Source organism: Sebastes fasciatus, chromosome 3, assembly GCF_043250625.1.
Source record: "Sebastes fasciatus isolate fSebFas1 chromosome 3, fSebFas1.pri, whole genome shotgun sequence".
NCBI lineage: Eukaryota > Metazoa > Chordata > Actinopteri > Perciformes > Sebastidae > Sebastes > Sebastes fasciatus.
This window is the reverse complement of record NC_133797.1, coordinates 41,575,838-41,589,853: the sequence shown is the minus strand read 5'-3', so window position 1 is coordinate 41,589,853 and position 14,016 is coordinate 41,575,838. Positions and strand designations below refer to the sequence as shown.

Here is a 14,016-nt window from a genome sequence, read left to right as displayed (position 1 = left end):
TTCTATAACACGTCTTCTTTCAGACCAGTGGAAACGTTTCTTTTATTTATTTTTTCCTAAAGACACCAAAAGTTGCCATCAGATGCTTCACTGACTGTGTTACCAAGAGGACAGAAAGGAGCCGATCAGGCCACCGATCAATAATCAATACAGCCTGACTGTGTGTGTTTTAGAGCAGCTCTGATCTCAGTGACCCAGCTGTTATCTGGGCTGAGCTGTTTATGGAAGAAGAGCACATTAAAAAGTGATGAGAGGATGATCTGGAAACGCAGGAGGAGGAATCTAATTAGCCCGATTACTGGGTCCCTCAGTGGTGCGTTCACTGACTCCCCCTCAGTGGTGCGTTCACTGACTCTCCTCAGTGGTGCGTTCACTGACTCCCCTCAGTGGTGCGTTCACTGACTCCCCTCAGTGGTGCGTTCACTGACTCCCCTCAGTGGTGCGTTCACTGACTCCCCCTCAGTGGTGCGTTCACTGACTCCCCTCAGTGGTGCGTTCACTGACTCCCCTCAGTGGTGCGTTCACTGACTCCCCTCAGTGGTGCGTTCACTGACTCCCCCTCAGTAAAGCAGTATTGTTTCCTGATTGGACTGGTGAATTAAACATGTTATTATTAATGTGTGTAAAGACGAGCAGCTGTGGGAGGAATGTGGCTCATTAAGGCTACAGGCCGAGCTGCTGCCTCAAGCTCCTTTTTTCCTGATATAAAGAAGTCGGCGTTCCCACGAGGAACTTCAAGCGAGGCTATTAGCATAGATTAGCATATGGCTGCTGATGCTCTCCACGCTGCAGCTGTTAGTTTAAACACTCGTCTCAGGAGACGGAGCGTATACCGACATCTCCATTATTAATCATCTAGTATAGAGAGTATATTTAACGTTCATGTCCCTGCTGCTGCCTCTTCCTTCACTAATTATGAACATTTACAATAAATCTCTTTTAGGTCATTGTTTTGGTTTTACGGCACGTTTACCAGTAACTATAGTGGACTGATCAATCGCCAACACGTCATCCAGAGTAGACTCTCATGGCCACGCCCCCTTTAGGAGGAAACCAATCCGTGTCCCTCGTAGACGGAAACAGAGGAAACATGTCTCCAAACTTCTACTTTAAACAAAGACTACTACTACTGGTGCTTTAGACCAGACCAGCATGTCTTCATGGCTCCAAGCTATAGACCAGACCAGTATGTCTTCATGGCTCCAGGCTATAGACCAGACCAGTATGTCTTTATGACTACAAGCTATAGACCAGACCATCATGTCTTCATGGCTCCAAGCTATAGACCAGACCAGCATGGCTTCATGGCTCCAAGCTATAGACCAGACCAGCATGTCTTCATGGCTCCAGGTTATAGACCAGACCAGCATGTCTTCATGGCTCCAAGCTATAGACCAGACCAGCATGTCTTCATGGCTCCAAGCTATAGACCAGACCAGCATGTCTTCATGGCTCCAGGCTATAGACCAGACCAGCATGTCTTCATGGCTCCAGGCTATAGACCAGACCAGTATGTCTTCATGGCTCCAGGCTATAGACCAGACCAGTATGTCTTTATGACTACAAGCTATAGACCAGACCAGCATGGCTTTATGACTCCAGGCTATAGACCAGACCATCATGTCTTCATGACTCCAGGCTATAGACCAGACCATCATGTCTTCATGACTCCAGGCTATAGACCAGACCAGCATGGCTTCATGGCTCCAGGCCATCCAACTTTAGCAGACAGAACCTGGACTCATCACTGAACATGACATTCCCCCACATGTTCAGGTTCCATTGTCTGTGTTGGAGACACCAGCGCCAACGGGCCTGACGGTGAAGGGCAGTCATTGCAGGCTTCCTGGTAGCCTTATGAGAATGCACTGTTTACCATTGGCAGAGCATTTTGGCACATTGTTCTTGGGCGCTCCCCACATAATCAGCTGTGCTGCTCATCCCACAAATACATGATCCTTACAAGTTGGACATCATTGTGAAGGTAAATAAACAGGCTTTCCAACCATGTAGAATACAATGACCATTAGCATTGAAACAACAGAGAAATAATCCACCAAACACAAGTTTCCAAACTTTTTTCCCCCAGTTTATATATATATATATATATATATATATATATATATATGAAATCTATCTAAACTATTAGTTAGTTCTATTATCTGTTGGTGGTTTCCACACAGACAAACATCTCCTCATACCACTACAAAGAGACTCAAAGGGATCTATAAAATCTAAAATATTTGTGGTAGACAGCAATTGCAAAATGTCCTGTAATGTAAACTGGAGGATAAATGTATGTGAGAGGTAATAAATATAGAGGGATGTAAACAGGAAGTGAAACACAGATATAACACACAGACAGATAGATAGATAGACAGATAGATAGATAGATAGATAGATAGATAGATAGACTTTATTGATCCAAAATTGGGAAATTATTGTGTAACAGCCGCAGGTTATCCAGGCAATGCACCGGAATAATAAATAAAATGTACATATCAACACTAAAGAGATATATGTAATACACAATATAAAAAAAATTACAATACACTATAAATATAACCGACTACTAAAACTAACAAAATAAAAAATATAAAAATAGAATAACCCCAACAACAAGTGTGGAAGTTACAATGTTTTCTTTAATATATATATATAATCTATCTATCTACATTTTAGGTCTAATGTTAGGTCTATTATCTGTTGGTGGTTTCCACACAGACAAACATCTCCTCATACCATGGATCATGGTTGTATTGATCATACCATGGATGTATTGTATCAGCTTCACACCACGTGATCTAGTGACGTGTCATGGTGACGTGTTCGGTGATCACGTGGTGTGTCGGTCAGCTGACTCGTCTTCCGGGTTCCTGGTCGGTGTTTACTTTGTGAGCTGCTCGTCTTCCTCTTTCTGGATCTGAACTGGAGGTAAAGTCTTCATCTCACCGTGTTCAGGTGAAACTACCGGCTCCGGTTTAACATTCAGAGAGTAAACTGAGACTATAAACATTATATAAACTATAAATACTATATACAGTCCGCTGCAGAGAGACTCTGGTCTAAGTTTCAGCTCGTTGAATTCATGAATAAGTTAATATATTTATGGATTTATTGGGTTTATAATGTCGGTTCTGAGACCTGGACGTGTTGTCAGGTTTGGGTTTAGTGGTTCTGGACCCAGAGGAGAAGAATCAGCTCTCAGATCATCTCTAGTAAAACATACTACTATACAATACTACTATACAATACTACTATACAATACTACTATACAATACTACTATACAATACTACTATAGTATACTACTATAGTATACTACTATACAATACTACTATACATACTACTATACAATACTACTATACATACTACTATACAATACTACTATACATACTACTATACAATACTACTATACAATACTACTATACAATACTACTATACAATACTACTATACAATACTACTATAGTATACTACTATAGTATACTACTATACAATACTACTATACATACTACTATACAATACTACTATACATACTACTATACAATACTACTATACATACTACTATACAATACTACTATACAATACTACTATACAATACTACTATACAATACTACTATACAATACTACTATACAATACTACTATAGTATACTACTATAGTATACTACTATACAATACTACTATACATACTACTATACAATACTACTATACATACTACTATACAATACTACTATACATACTACTATACAATACTACTATACAATACTACTATACAATACTACTATACATACTACTATACATACTACTATACAATACTACTATACAATACTACTATAGTATACTACTATACAATACTACTATACATACTACTATACAATACTACTATACATACTACTATACAATACTACTATACATACTACTATACAATACTACTATACAATACTACTATACAATACTACTATACATACTACTATACATACTACTATACAATACTACTATACAATACTACTATACAATACTACTATACATACTACTATACAATACTACTATACAATACTACTATAGTATACTACTATACAATACTACTATACATACTACTATACAATACTACTATACATACTACTATACAATACTACTATACATACTACTATACAATACTACTATACAATACTACTATACAATACTACTATACAATACTACTATACAATACTACTATAGTATACTACTATACAATACTACTATACAATACTACTATACAATACTACTATACATACTACTATACAATACTACTATACAATACTACTATACATACTACTATACAATACTACTATACATACTACTATACAATACTACTATACATACTACTATACATACTACTATAGTATAACTATACAATACTACTATACAATACTACTATAGTATACTACTATACATACTACTATACAATACTACTATACAATACTACTATACATACTACTATACAATACTACTATACATACTACTATACATACTACTATAGTATACTACTATACAATACTACTATACATACTACTATACAATACTACTATACATACTACTATACAATACTACTATACAATACTACTATACAATACTACTATACATACTACTATACATACTACTATACATACTACTATACAATACTACTATACAATACTACTATACAATACTACTATAGTATACTACTATACATACTACTATACAATACTACTATACAATACTACTATAGTATACTACTATACATACTACTATACAATACTACTATACAATACTACTATACATACTACTATACAATACTACTATACAATACTACTATACATACTACTATAGTATAACTATACAATACTACTATACAATACTACTATAGTATACTACTATACAATACTACTATACATACTACTATACAATACTACTATACATACTACTATACATACTACTATACATACTACTATACAATACTACTATACAATACTACTATACAATACTACTATAGTATACTACTATACATACTACTATACAATACTACTATACAATACTACTATAGTATACTACTATACATACTACTATACAATACTACTATACAATACTACTATACATACTACTATACAATACTACTATACAATACTACTATACATACTACTATAGTATAACTATACAATACTACTATACAATACTACTATAGTATACTACTATACAATACTACTATACATACTACTATACAATACTACTATACATACTACTATACATACTACTATAGTATACTACTATACAATACTACTATACAATACTACTATACATACTACTATAGTATAACTATACAATACTACTATACAATACTACTATACAATACTACTATAGTATACTACTATACAATACTACTATAGTAGTATACTATAGTAGTATTGTATAGTAGTATACTACTACTATACAATACTACTATACAATACTACTATACAATACTACTATAGTAGTATTGTATAGTAGTATTGTATAGTAGTAGTATACTACTATACAATACTACTATAGTATACTACTATAGTATACTACTATACAATACTACTATACAATACTACTATAGTATACTACTATAGTATACTACTATACAATACTACTATAGTATACACTATAGTAGTATTGTATAGTAGTATACTGTAGTATACTACTATACAATACTACTATACAGTACTACTATAGTATACTACTATACAATACTACTATAGTATACTACTATACAATACTACTATACAGTACTACTATAGTATACTACTATACAGTACTACTAATAAAGGTCCTGCAAAGTTTTACAGAAGTCAAAGTACAGAAATATTCTCAGCAAAATGTATTTAAAGTTACTAGTTACAGAGAACTTTAATTCTGTGTTGGTTCTGGCGGTTCCTCTGGACTGAAGCGGTACTGAGCACCAGAGTCCCTTAAGAGAACCTCTGGTTCTACCGCAGCAGGGTCTGACACGCTGCCCGAGCAGTCCTGGTCCTGGTTCTGGTTCTGGTTCTACCGTGACAAAGAGATACAAAACAACCACAAAGAGACACAACATGACCACAAAGAGACACAAAACAACCACAAAGAGACACAAAACGACCACAAAGAGACACAAAACGACCACAAAGAGACACAAAATGACCACAAAGAGACACAAAACAACCACAAAGAGACACAAAACGACCACAAAGAGACACAAAACGACCACAAAGAGACACAAAATGACCACAAAGAGACACAAAATGACCACAAAGAGACACAAAACAACCACAAAGAGACACAAAACAACCACAAAGAGACTTAAAGCGACCACAAAGAGACTTAAAGAGACACAAAGCAACCACAAAGAGACACAGAACAACCACAAAGAGACTTAAAGCGACCAATCAGTGGGTGTTTGTCTGCTCAGCTGTCGTCTGGTCGGGTTGTTTCTTAACAGCTGTGATGGTTCTTTCAGTCAGAGCCGTGTGGAGAAGCCATGGACGCCTCGGAGAGCGACGAGGACTCATATAACGAGAGGACGGCGTTGGTCCCGTCTGAGAATCCAGTGGTGCCGTCCTACAGACCAGATGATGACCTCAGCCCCCCCAACGACACCCCAGTAAAGGTCAGGTTTCTGTTTCTTACATGCCAGTCTTCAGTGACGTATCGTAACGATCATACTTTGATGTATTTCCTGTTGAACTGACGCTGAATGTCGCCCTCTGGTGGTCCAGCCTGCGGTGACCAGGAGGGCGGGTCCAGCTGCTGTGGACGGTGGCGGTGGCGGTGGCGGTGGCGGTGGCGGTGGCGTTGGCGGTGGCGGTGGGGGCGGAGGCGGAGGCGGAGGCGGAGGCTCAGATCAGGAGGTGGATGCAGACGATGAGGAGCTCACTCTGAAGTACGGTGCCAAACACGTCATCATGCTGTTCATCCCCGTCACCCTCTGCATGGTGGTGGTGGTCGCCACCATCAAGTCCGTCAGCTTCTACACGGAGAAGACCGACCAGCAGCTGTAGGTCCACGCTTCAGCCGCCACATGTTCGCCTCCTCCGCCCACCCACAGCTAACGACCATATTTATCCCCCGCAGGATCTACACGCCGTTCACGGAGAACACCGCGTCTGTCGGCCGCCGGCTCCTCAACTCCGTCCTCAACACCATCATCATGATCAGCGTCATCGTGGTCATGACCATCTTCCTGGTCGTCCTCTACAAGTATCGCTGCTACAAGGTCAGTTAAAAAAAAATCATAACTTTATGCAAATGAGCTCGTCCAGCGCGACGCGTCCGGCTCACCAAACCTTGACCAAGCTGTGAGACTAGACTCAGCAGTGACATCACCGATTTCTCGCCTCAAACATTTTCATATTTTGGTGGATCGTTTAGACGGAATAACAGAAAGTTTACGAGCAGGCCGCCATGTTGTTTCCTGTTTGAAACGGCGAGCAGAGAACCAGGAACCAATCAGGTGCATTCAACAATAGTGAATGTCACCAGTGGGTCACTGTGGCGCAGCGCGTCCCCTAGCATCCTCTCCGGTTCTGGTGGACATGTAGCGTAAAGCCGTGAAAGTCTTAAACGTTTACGCGTCGCCGTAGTTTAACTTCCTGCTGCTAGACGGCGCTGATTTGATGTTTGTGTTGTTCAGTTCATCCACGGCTGGCTCATCCTGTCCTCCCTCATGCTGCTCTTCTGGTTCAGCTTCATGTACCTGGGGTGAGTCCTGTATCATGTGTGTTAACCTGCAGATAAACACGTCGTCTGACTTCCTGTCTGGGATGTTTTTTAAAGTGTTGCACGCTGAGGAAACATGTCACCAGCTCAGCTGCATCATGGTGCTCTTCCTGTTTCCCAGTGAGGTGTTTAAGACGTACAACCTGGCGGTGGACTACCCCACGGTGGGGGTGATCATCTGGAACTTCGGGGCGGTGGGGATGATCTGTATCCACTGGAAGGGCCCCCTCCAGCTGCAGCAGGCCTACCTCATCCTCATCAGCGCCCTCATGGCCCTCGTCTTCATCAAATACCTGCCCGAGTGGTCGGCCTGGGTCATCCTGGGTGCCATCTCCATCTACGGTGAGTCGCCGTACCTGTGAACGGTGTCTCATTCAAACCTGAAAACATCAATTATTCTTATTCTTATTATTCTTATTCTTATAACTCTCACTACCGCTGGAACACGCTGCTGTATAACGGCACCGACACCCTGTGATAGTAGGAAATATAAATAGGAAATATCAGGTCACAGAACGTTTAGATGATGTGGATATTTCAGTCTGTGTTTCAGCCGTCCCATCATGCCTTGCTCTGGTTGTTTGTGTTGTTGCAGACCTGGTGGCCGTCCTGTCTCCTAAAGGTCCTCTCAGGATGTTGGTGGAGACGGCTCAGGAACGCAACGAGCCCATCTTCCCCGCCCTCATCTACTCCTGTGAGTCCATTCAGCTTTTAAATGTTCAGCAGAAGAAATAATCCTTCAAGAGCAGCTTGACAGGTTGCCGTGGCAACGCTCTGATGTTGGGGGCGGGGGGGGCTATTGCCATGGATACCAACAACAGTTGGAATATTTAAACTCACACAAATGAAACATGATGATTCGCATCTATTCGCCTCTTTGTCTTTAATATAATAGAATATATAATCTTTGTATCGTCTTTGGATGTAATTTCGCAGCACAAGAGGTGGATTATATTAGATTTAACATTTAGGCAACGTTTGAATTGATTTTTATATTAAAAATAATAATATTTTCAACAATTAAACTTCTTTTGATGTGTTTGTGTTCAGCTGCCATGATGTGGACGGTGGGGATGGCGAGCCCGGCGGACGCTCAGCGCTCCGGAAACGAAACAGGTTACAACACCACAAACAGCTATTCACTGCAATGAATCATGGGAAATGAGGGAGGGTGGACACAATAATATGAACACCAGTAAATCTGATGATTCAACCTAATGGCTGTAGTTTATATCATTATATTAAATTATTTATATGTTTCTGTTATTATGACCACTAGTTTCTTTTAACAGTGTGATGAACGACAGTATGGAGGATCAGTAATGACCACTTCATTTATCATTTAAAAAAATGCTAATTGATTTATTAGGTTTGCATTACAAAATGTTTTTCTAAATAAAATAAAAAACTGTAAAATTAATTTTACAGTTTACACTTTTGTGAAACAAATTATAAATAAATACATTTTTAATCAGTTAAATAACGGAATAAAATCACTGATTTGCAAATTTCATGGTAATTGCTTTTATATTATTTTAATGCAAATTTAATTAGCCAAAAATTCTTTCTTTTTATAAAAGTGTTATAAAGTATGACGTGTTTTTTTTATTTATTAATTGAGTTAATTAGTTTCTAAATTATGAAATTCACACATTGATGATCCAGATGTGTTTATCTTCCTGCCACCATTTTTTGTTTTTCAGACGAGGAGGCGGAGCAGAGCAGCGGGGTGGCGGAGCCTGAGAGCAGACAGACCCGGTCGTTTCCAGAGGATGACCTGGAGGAGGACCGTGAGTTTAAATCCCAGAAATAAAACACACTGTGGGACATTAAAGGTGTGATTGGTGTCTCTGTAGGAGATTAAAGGTGTGATTGGTGTCTTTGTGAGACATTAAAGGTGTGATTGGTGTCTCTGTGGGACATTAAAGGTGTGATTGGTGTCTCTGTGGGACATTAAAGGTGTGATTCATGTCTCTGTAGGACATTAAAGGTGTGATTGGCGTCTCTGTGGGACATTAAAGGTGTGATTCATGTCTCTGGGACATTAAAGGTGTGATTTATGTCTCTGTAGGACATTAAAGGTGTGATTGGCGTCTCTGTGGGACATTAAAGGTGTGATTCATGTCTCTGTAGGAGGTCAAAGGTGTGATTGGTGTCTCTGGGACATTAAAGGTGTGATTGGTGTCTCTGGGACATTAAAGGTGTGATTGGTGTCTCTGTGGGACATTGAAGGTGTGATTGGTGTCTCTGTAGGACATTAAAGGTGTGATTGGTGTCTGTAGGACATTAAAGGTGTGATTGGTGTCTGTAGGACATTAAAGGTGTGATTGGTGTCTCTGTAGGACATTAAAGGTGTGATTGGTGTCTGTAGGACATTAAAGGTGTGATTGGTGTCTCTGTAGGACATTAAAGGTGTGATTGGTGTCTCTGTAGGACATTAAAGGTGTGATTGGTGTCTGTAGGACATTAAAGGTGTGATTGGTGTCTCTGTAGGACATTAAAGGTGTGATTGGTGTCTCTGTAGGACATTAAAGGTGTGATTGGTGTCTCTGTAGGACATTAAAGGTGTGATTGGTGTCTCTGTAGGACATTAAAGGTGTGATTGGTGTCTCTGTAGGACATTAAAGGTGTGATTCATGTCTCTGTAGGAGGTCAAAGGTGTGATTGGTGTCTCTGGGACATTAAAGGTGTGATTGGTGTCTCTGTGGGACATTGAAGGTGTGATTGGTGTCTCTGTAGGACATTAAAGGTGTGATTGGTGTCTGTAGGACATTAAAGGTGTGATTCATGTCTCTGTAGGAGGTCAAAGGTGTGATTGGTGTCTCTGGGACATTAAAGGTGTGATTGGTGTCTCTGTGGGACATTGAAGGTGTGATTGGTGTCTCTGTAGGACATTAAAGGTGTGATTGGTGTCTGTGGGACATTAAAGGTGTGATTGGTGTCTCTGTAGGACATTAAAGGTGTGATTGGTGTCTCTGTAGGACATTAAAGGTGTGATTGGTGTCTGTAGGACATTAAAGGTGTGATTGGTGTCTGTAGGACATTAAAGGTGTGATTGGTGTCTGTAGGACATTAAAGGTGTGATTGGTGTCTCTGTAGGACATTAAAGGTGTGATTGGTGTCTGTGGGACATTAAAGGTGTGATTGGTGTCTCTGTAGGACATTAAAGGTGTGATTGGTGTCTCTGTAGGACATTAAAGGTGTGATTGGTGTCTGTAGGACATTAAAGGTGTGATTGGTGTCTGTAGGACATTAAAGGTGTGATTGGTGTCTCTGTAGGACATTAAAGGTGTGATTGGTGTCTCTGTAGGACATTAAAGGTGTGATTGGTGTCTCTGTAGGACATTAAAGGTGTGATTCATGTCTCTGTAGAAGATTAAAGCTGTGATTCATGTCTCTGCAGGAGGGGTGAAGCTCGGTCTCGGTGATTTCATCTTCTACAGCGTTCTGGTTGGAAAAGCTGCAGCGACGGGTGGAGACTGGAACACCACACTCGCCTGCTTCGTCGCCATTCTTATCGTAAGTTGTACGCTGTACCTGTAACACACCTGTTGTCCAGCTGTAACACAACTGTTCTCCAGCAGCTGTAACACACCTGTTCTACACCTGTAACACACCTCCACTTGTTGTCCAGCTGTAACACACCTGTTCTCCACCTGTAACTCACCTGTTGTCCACCTGTAACACACCTGTTCTCCAGCAGCTGTAACACTCCTGTTCTACACCTGTGTAACACACCTGTTCTCCAGCAGCTGTAACACTCCTGTTCTACACCTGTGTAACACACCTGTTCTCCAGCAGCTGTAACACACCTGTAACTCACCTGTAACTCACCTGTTGTCCAGCAGCTGTAACACACCTGTTCTCCATATGTAACACACCTGTTCTCCAGCAGCTGTAACACACCTGTAACACACCTGTAACACACCTGTAACTCACCTGTTGTCCACCTGTTGTCCACCTGTCTCAGGGTCTGTGCCTGACGCTGCTGCTGTTGGCCATCTTTAAGAAAGCTCTGCCGGCGCTGCCCATCTCCATCACCTTCGGCCTCGTCTTCTACTTCTCCACAGACTTCCTGGTTCAGCCCTTCATGGACAACCTGGCTGATCACCAGTTTTACATCTGAGAGGAAGCCCCGCCCACCTCACCTGCCGCCGCCTCCTCGTCATCGTCTTTATCTTCATCATCGTTATCTTCCTCATCATCCCACGGGGCCGCCGCCAACTCTCGATTGTAACGTACAAAGACTATGTCCTGCGCCCGTCTTCTACTCATCTTTAAACGTCTGTTTGGGGAACCAAACCACAGGAAGTGATTCGATGCAGACAGAGGAAGCCGGCGTGGCGGCGGCACGTTACCTGCTCAGGTGTGTTCCTGATCACCTGCTGACGAATAGTTTAAAGATCCCGTAAAGTCTCTGAATCTTACGCTCGCTGTGATGGCTGCATGTGATTGGCCGACGCTCCCGTCAGTCAATGCCAACAAGCTGCGGGTTGTTATCGACTGTCCTGATTGATTCCCACAGCCTGCTACACGGTGAAGGCGTCATGTGACCTGACGCCACCGCTGTGATGCAGGTTGTTCACTCTTTAACACTAAACCAGCTGATTTATATAATTAACATTTTATTAATAATTAGGAATAATCATGGCGTGAGGCGGAGCGCTAAACGACCTTATCAGGACGCTACAGCGAACGTAAAATAAGACTAAACATCACAGCAGAACGTGAGATTCTGAACTAAAATCCAAACTTTAATATTTCTTCGGTGGAACAAGTTTGTAAATTTATCACCAACGGTTAGATGTTATTTTATTTTTATTTGACAGAATATTAATGTTGTAAATGTACCAACATTTAAACTCAGATTAGCGTTGATGAATTCAGCTAAACCTTTTTAAACAGAACCAACTATCTGCTGCTCACAGCCCAATAAAACCAGAGATTAAAAAAAAAGAATAAATACTACGAACGCTGAAACACGTTTATATTTTATTTTTTCATTTCACTTCTTCGATCTGCAAAATAAAATGTGACCTGCAAGCGTCAACAGATCTGATTCAATCAGTAACTATTGTTATGATCAGTTATTAGTTTATAGTTATTTTCTAAATGAAAACATTAAACGCTCTCTGGTTCCAGGTTTAGATGCTTTTCTGTCGTATATGTATAGTAAATGAAATAGATTTGCTTTTCACAATAAAAGCTCGTTGAATACATCATCATTTGGGTTGTGAGAAATTATAACAGCACATTTTTCACAATTTTCTACGCAAACGTTTTATCATCGTCCACTCAGATGGTTTTGGGTTTTTATTAAATGATAATAAATGTTTCAGCTCCGTTGTTCTGAACGAGGAGCATCAGGTCCGCTGTTGGACCGGAAACATAATCAGGGATCTGGAGAATAACGTCGGAATATGATGAGTAAAACTAATTTCATAAGAGAAGAAAGATGATATTTAGAGGAAGAAATGTTGTTATATTTCAATGTAACGAGAACAAAATGCAGAGTATTCACTCGGTCTTATGCCTTTACTTTGAAAATATCACAACTTTATTCTTGAAATATTTTGACTTTCTAGAGAAATTATGACTTTTTGTTTTTTAGGATTTGTTTCTTGAAATATGACAACTTTTCTTCCTGAAATATTTCAAAATGTTCTCGTAATATTTGGACTTTATTCTCAAAATCTCACATTATGTTCCTAATTTTCTGCTGTAATATTTGAAACGGAACGTCTTTTATTTGGATGTTTACAAAACAAGATATTATCAAGTTGTTTTTTACATTTTGTTTCACCGTTCAAACATTATTAGCTTTATTAACACCAGCCGACTGTCTGACGGGGTCTTTATATATATTTGGTAGAAATGATTCAGGTGTTATTTACTATTTTATTTTGTAACTGAAACATGTTGATGAGATTTTGGTTTATTTCGTTGTTCTGTGCAATAAAGTCAAACTGTCCGACTTCTGTCACGAGCTGAAGAAATAAAAAATGATTCTATCAAACTTTCAATTTTTCTGTTGGAGCTTTTTGTTAGTCTCTTTTAGCTCCTTGTTTTGGTTTCAGAGCCTGTTTCCTGTCTGGTTCAGTCTCAGCTGTTTTCAGAATAAAAGCTTTGAAAAAGACCATCTTGGTTTTTAGCCAGGTAATTAACTGTGATGAAGTGAAAACACACTGTGAAAGTTGTAAGATGAAAACACGGACAACTCCCAGACCAGACAACGCCGTGGTAGCGACCTGTCAATCACAAGGTAGCCCCGCTCTAAAGCAT

General features: G+C 39.8%; 1 protein-coding gene across 3 annotated transcripts; it reads left to right on the top strand.

Annotated features, from left to right (window-relative positions):
* The first annotated feature begins 2,780 nt into the window (after window positions 1-2,780).
* On the top strand, window positions 2,781-13,757 carry psen2 (presenilin 2). 3 transcript variants are annotated; one of them, XM_074631279.1, is made up of 12 exons: window positions 2,781-2,934; window positions 6,476-6,625; window positions 6,735-6,792; window positions 6,835-7,012; window positions 7,090-7,231; window positions 7,649-7,716; window positions 7,856-8,076; window positions 8,330-8,428; window positions 8,785-8,850; window positions 9,438-9,524; window positions 11,138-11,253; window positions 11,705-13,757. In XM_074631279.1, exons 2-12 carry the CDS (start codon window positions 6,497-6,499, stop codon window positions 11,858-11,860), a joined length of 1,320 nt encoding a protein of 439 aa, XP_074487380.1. In that variant the 5' UTR covers window positions 2,781-2,934; window positions 6,476-6,496; the 3' UTR covers window positions 11,861-13,757. The 3 variants fall into 3 exon arrangements, with proteins under 3 accessions (XP_074487380.1, XP_074487378.1, XP_074487379.1); XM_074631277.1 differs by having other exon boundaries at window positions 6,735-7,012; XM_074631278.1 differs by having other exon boundaries at window positions 2,888-2,961; window positions 6,735-7,012.
* Window positions 13,758-14,016: the final 259 nt, after the last annotated feature.